The 5,994-nt window shown below is 58.6% G+C and overlaps 1 protein-coding gene across 1 annotated transcript; it reads left to right on the top strand.

Annotated features, from left to right (window-relative positions):
• Nucleotides 1–5,354: 5,354 nt before the first annotated feature.
• On the top strand, nucleotides 5,355–5,618 carry GUITHDRAFT_57651 (hypothetical protein; the record flags this gene model as incomplete). The annotated part of the gene is made up of 1 exon (XM_005824210.1): nucleotides 5,355–5,618. A coding segment is annotated over one exon (264 nt), but the record flags the coding sequence as incomplete, so codon positions are not given.
• Nucleotides 5,619–5,994: the final 376 nt, after the last annotated feature.

Below are 5,994 nucleotides of genomic sequence, written 5' to 3'. Positions count from 1 at the left end.
GGTACCGCCACAGCAGCTCCTTGTGCTCCACGTTCATCTTCACCCCTGTCAGGTCTGCCCAGTCCCATGGGGCCTTGAGGAGAGTTTCTATCTGCCGTCTCTCCTCCGCGTCAGGCTGCAGGTTGCGGTCCTGGTGAGCCCTGTGCAGAGATCGCGCGAGCTTGCGATGCTTGTGCTCGACGGGGTTGTCGCACCCGAGCTCAGGATCGGGCAGCAGCGAGTTCCCTCCGCTCGGTATCTGCGTGTAGGGCCTGACCCCGTACATCACCGTCCGGTCCCACCTCTCCATCTCAACCGTGATGGTCGGGCGACAAGTCCCGTCTCCGACGTCCTTGTTGAGCTGCTGGATCCTCCTGAAGGCGAGCGCGTCCAGCCATGGCACTCGCTCCATCGCGTTGCGATCGTACCGCTGCATCAGCTTCTCCAGCTTCTCCATGCTCGGAACGCTTCCTCCATGCTTCTTCAGCGCGTGAGGCGGAGGCGACAGCTGCTGCGCGTCCATGGTCGTCTCGTTGCCATGGTAGAACTCCACCTGGATCTTCTTCCTCCCGCTCTTCAGCTGTCCTTTCTTGCTGAACAGCCTGAACGACGCTTCCCCCAGCGACACGTACTTCCTCGGAGCATAGAGCGCCCGCAGCGTGAGGTGGACGGCGGCGTCCCTAGGAAGATGCCAGTACCTCACGTGGTTGAAGGTCAGCAGGTCGTTCCAGCGACACTGGTTCCCGTAGGATGTGTAGCATGTGCGGGAGGGAAGACCCACCGCTGTCTCTCCCTCCATGATCTGAGCTTCCACAAACAGGTTGGCGAGGAGACTCTCTGCATTCTCTGGATGGATGCCGCTGGTCAGGTCCTCCTTGCTTCCTTCGAAGCTGTCGATCTTCAGTCTCAGAGGTCCGGCTGCCTCCATGTCGCACGTCAAGATCACGTCTCCTACTTCCTCCTCCATTCTTTCTTGCGTTGGCGAAGCAGAAACTCTGAAACGTCGGTTCCGGTTATCGACAGAGCTCAATCACTTTCAGATGCCAGCGCTTCTCACTACTATCTCTCTTATTCATCATCATCATCGTCTCTCACTTCTCTCTCTTTCTTCTCTTTCTGTCTCTTCTTCTCCTTCTCTCGCGTCTCCCTCTCCCTCCCGTCTTCCCTGCCCCGGCATGACGTACGATGTGCAGGCAGAGGTCCGCCTCAGAGCTCTCGGGCTGCTCCGATTAAGTCGGACCGGGCCTCCCATCGAGGACTGTCACTGAGAGAGTTCATATATCTGGGAGACCTTTGCTGGGAGCGCGGCAGGATGGCGGGAGGGACGCAAGGAGACGGAGCGAGCAGCAGCATCAAGCCTGCCATGGAGGGATACGTGCAGAAGAGGTTTGACTCTCTCCTCAAGACCTTCTCAGACCTCCAGGCATGGAGCAGCAGCCCCGTCTCTCAGACCGAGCGCTTGCTAGACAAGCTCTTGGCCGGCATGCAACGAAAGACCACCCGCCTCATCAGCATCATCGACCTGGAGGGCCAAGACTCGCTCCTGGAGCGGCTCCTGTGCTTCAGAGAGGAGGAGCGGCCGGATGACGAGCTCTGCCTGCACGTCATGACCTCAGAGAGCTGGGGGGCTCGTAGCAAGGACGAGGCTGTCTCGGGCCGGGCGACAGGCCGGAGCTTGACTCGTGCTAGGATGAAAGCGATAGAGAGGAGAGGAGGGAGAGGATCTGACAGCAGCACGAGACAAGAGACACGCAAGGCGGATGAAGCCGTCTTGCTTGGCGAGGGAGGAGGCGGTGACGACGAGGGTGCTCGGGAGCTTGTCAGGCGAGTGATGGAGCTTGCTCTAGAGGGAGGTAGAGCGGACGAGAGCTTCTCGAGGCGCAACAGGTAAGAGCGTAGACGGAGGAGGAGGGCGTGAGAGGAGGGTACGGAAGTGACTCGATGTGTTGCTAGCGCTCTGTCAGGTCAGTCGACGTATCGCTCCCAGAGCTTCGAGGACAGTCGGACGGAGCGGAGCTTCGAGGCAGACTTGATCTTCCTGGAGCATCCTCGGGTGTACGGGCTGTGCATGGGGCTCAACGACTACCAGGGAGAGCTCAAGCCGCTTGCGAGGGCCGTGGAGGATGCGACGGAGCTGCATGAGAAGCTCTGCTCACTCCCGCAGTGTCACTCGGTCTTGAGCTCGAACCCAACTTTGTCCGCGATGAAGGGGTGCCTGAGGAGGAGTCTGAGGGAGCTAGAGGGAGCGTGTCCGGAGCTGGTGATCTTCTTCTACGCGGGCCATGGCATCTACGAGTCAAGGAGCAAGGATCAGATGTTGGTACCGACGGACGTGGAGGAAGTGAGAGGGTTATCATTCCGGGAGATGGGTGATAAGATGCTGTCAATGAAGGAGGTTTTCAAGTTCTTCAGAGACTTTGAGCAAGACGTATCAGGATATCATCCGAGGGTGCTTGTGGTCATAGACGCTTGTCGGGACAAGATCGAGGGAGTGTCAGAAGGTCTGCCGCAAGATCCGGAAGTGAAGGCGCTGCCCAAGCATTGGACTCTGCTGCTGACATGCGGCAAGGGCAAGACAGCAAGCGACAAGTCGAAGCTGTTTGAGTCGCTTCTGGATGCAGAGACAGGGATGTTCGCTTGCAACAGACCGCTTGACAGCGTCTTACTAGACTGCGCGAGGAGATGCAAAGAGACACAACCTTGTGTATCGATGAACGTTGATGACATTCCGGGAGGCTTCTGCCTGGTGAGCGACGGCGAGGCTCTGAGAGACATCAGGAGCAGTACAGCTGCACTGCATGCTGCCAAGGATGTCGTATCGAGCTATCCTCCCCTCACAGACACGTCCAAGGCAGACACGTACGTGCTGGCTTACAGCCCTGAAGACGCCAAGTCTTTCAGAGACAAGGCGATAGCGGCGGTGAAGTATGTCCTTGGAGAGCAGCGAGCGGATAGTCCGCGGTGGAGGGTGTGCTCGATCGTGCTGATGTACTTCCTGCGATACGAAGACACGAGGTTCTCTACCCGAAGGCTGCTAGGGAACTTCCTGACAAAGGTCAAAAAGAATCTCGTAGGCCCCGAGCTGGTCAAGGACGTGCTGGAGTATATTGGTCGGAACAAGATCTCGTCGCAGTCGTTCGATGCATGGAAGGCAAGTCAGACAGGTCGCAGCATGTCGGACGACAAGCTGCTCATTGCGATCTTGGACTACACGATCAGCAAGGAGATGGGCAGAGTGATATCAGACCCAGATGAGCGAGATGAAGCATTGGAGATATGGAGCAGGGTGATTGATGAATGCTTGGACCCGTCGGTGTCATGGGAGGACGGGATGGATAAGATCGAAGAGCATCTACGAGAAGAGATGATGCCTGGAGGTGGTCAGGAGGTCTTGTTCTACTTGTATGTGCTGGAGAGAGCCGTTCACGCCAGAAGCTACGTCATGATGCTGAAGATGACCAAGCTTAGCAGCGTGTTCTTGCACTATTGTCTACTCCAATACTATCACAGCAAGCATGAGAACGACAGACACGAGCTGGAGGGCTGGAGGACGTGGATCAGCAGCACAGGCTGGGTCGTGAGGAGCGACGGGTACAGGACAGACTGGAGGGAGTGCGAGGAGAGCTGGAGCGAGGAGCTGAGAGAGGGTTTCCGAGGGCTGGAGGAGTGCGAGAGGCCTGGAGGGTATAGGAGCTTTGAGGCGTTTGTGAAGGAAGGGAAAGGTAAGGTAGAGGCGATAGACTACGATCGTCTAAGCCATGCGCAGGTGAGAGCAACAAGAGAAGAAGACTGACGACCGGCGGCTCGTCTGCGGCTTCGGCTTCTAGGGTAAGGCCGGATGTACATGTAGCCGTGAGGTATGAGGGTCTGACGCATGAGGGCAGGTGGGGTCGGATAGTCTAGACGAGAGGAGGAAGCATCGAGACGAGGAGGCGAGCGAGCAAGCTATGATGACGTCAGCACATGAAACGATTGAGCATGGGCATGGGCATGAAGGGGGTGATCACGACAAGCAGCAGGTGACTCTGACGCCAGGCCTGACAGCAAGCAAGAGACAAGAGAAGGAGAAGCGAAAGCCAGAGGAAGGAGAGGCCGATAGGCTACATGACGAGCAGAGGAAGAAGAGAAGAAGACAAATCGAGGGAGAGGAGGCGCAAGCACTAGTCAAGCTATCGCTAGACCAGGGAGATCAACCCGACGAGCCGAAGGAGAGAAACCAAAGTCAACGCGAACACGCGCAAGAAGCTCAGAGCAGACCAGCAGACAAGGCTAAGGCGGACTCTGAGGTCGTTTTACAGCTGCTGCATGAGCTTGAAGAAGCTTCAATCCCCGAGTCAGGCAAGGCGAAACAAGGCGAGGACTCGTCATCGTCAGACTCAGGTCGGTGGGCGCTTCCTCCTGACATGCGCGACACGCTCCAGGTCTTCTACATCAGTCGCTCCCAAGACTCGGACATGACGGCAGGTCACGCGCAAGCGAGCGAGCTCTGCCTGGGTCTCAATCTGCCGGCCGACCTCCTCGCGCGTCTCGCTGAGACATGCAGTAGTGTCGATGAGTACGAGAGGACGATCGCGAGGGAGTGGGAGCTCGGGCGCAAGCAGGACATGCTCGCCCGGCCTGACGTGCTGCGGAGGATCGCAGAGCAGATCGGCGGAGGCAGCCCGAGGTCTCCCTTATCAGGGCTGCTAGCGAGGGAGACGAAGGAGGCGTGCGGTAGACGCATTGCAGACGTGCTCGAAGCCGTCCAGGTGACGTCATCGGATGCAGTTTCAAGAAGATCGGCAGCATCAGCGAGAAGGTCAAGAGGGAGGTCAGAGGGAGGGAACGCGAAGTTCTCGATCGAGGAAGGAGAGGAAGCTATCTTCGGGAGGCTGGAGGAGTTTCACGGGGGCCTCATCGAGCGCATCGGGCTGCCCAGCACAGACCTGTGGAAGGGGCTAGAGGACGAGCACTGCCACAGGAAGGACTCGGAGGAGCCGTTCACTCCGCCCAACCACAACGAGGTCACGACGCCCAAGCGCGAGTGGGAAGCCGTGACAGACCCGAGCATGCGGCGGCAGCTCTCGCAGGGGATCAGACGCATCCGCGACGTGGAGGGCTTGATGGCGGAGGAGCGAGTGCAGCAAGCAGGGCTGCGGGAGGAGGAAGTCGTCGCGCTGCTGCTCTACACAGGTAGAGGATGAGAGACGTGTAGACGCGTAGAGGTGCGACGAGAGCTGACAGACGCGGTTGACAGGCCCCATGTACTACAAGTACACGCGGTACTGCGACTTCCGGAGTCGCACAAGGTCAACAAGTACGTCACGACCCTGCACTGCGTGGTGAGCGGGGTGATCAAGCTGTCCAAGACCACGAGGCTGCCCTCGTCGCGGGTTGTGTACCGGGGGCTCAAGGGCGTGCGGATGCCGGCGAGGTTCGTGGAGGAGGACGCGCGAGGGGTGTCAGGGGGGGTGGAGTACGGGATGCTCAGCACGTCGACGGAGAGGCAGGTGGCGCTGCAGTACGCCAAGGAAGGCTCGCTGCCGACGGTGTTCGAGATCAGCTGCGGGGCCATCGACCGGGGAGCGGACTTGGAGCTGCTGTCGCAGTACCCCGAGGAGAAGGAGATCTTGTATCCGCCGCTGTCGTACCTGGAGGTGGTGAAGCAGCCGCGGGTGGAAGAGACAGACGGGATGCGGGTGCGGGTGGTGCCGCTGAAGATCAACGCGAACTTGACGTGCTCGACGATAGAGGAGACTCTGGGGAAGCGGAAGCAGCTGTTCATGGCGCTGCTGGAGAACGTGGAGGAAGAGATCGGTCGAGACCTGGAGGGCATGATGCAGTCGCAGCGAGTCAAAGACCGGATGGCAGATGCACCCTTGGATGTGATGATGAACTATCATCACGCATTGCACGAGCTGATCGCATACAAATTCCAAGAGGTCGTGAGGAGATACAAGGAGGAGGGCGAAGCTTGGTACAACAACGATGAAAACTATGTACAGGCCATGGGAGAAGCGACGAGACTGAAGGAGA

This window comes from Guillardia theta (assembly GCF_000315625.1).
Source record: "Guillardia theta CCMP2712 unplaced genomic scaffold GUITHscaffold_97, whole genome shotgun sequence".
Lineage (NCBI taxonomy): Eukaryota > Cryptophyceae > Pyrenomonadales > Geminigeraceae > Guillardia > Guillardia theta.
Note: the sequence above shows the minus strand (reverse complement) of the source record. Positions and strands in the feature narration are given on the sequence as shown.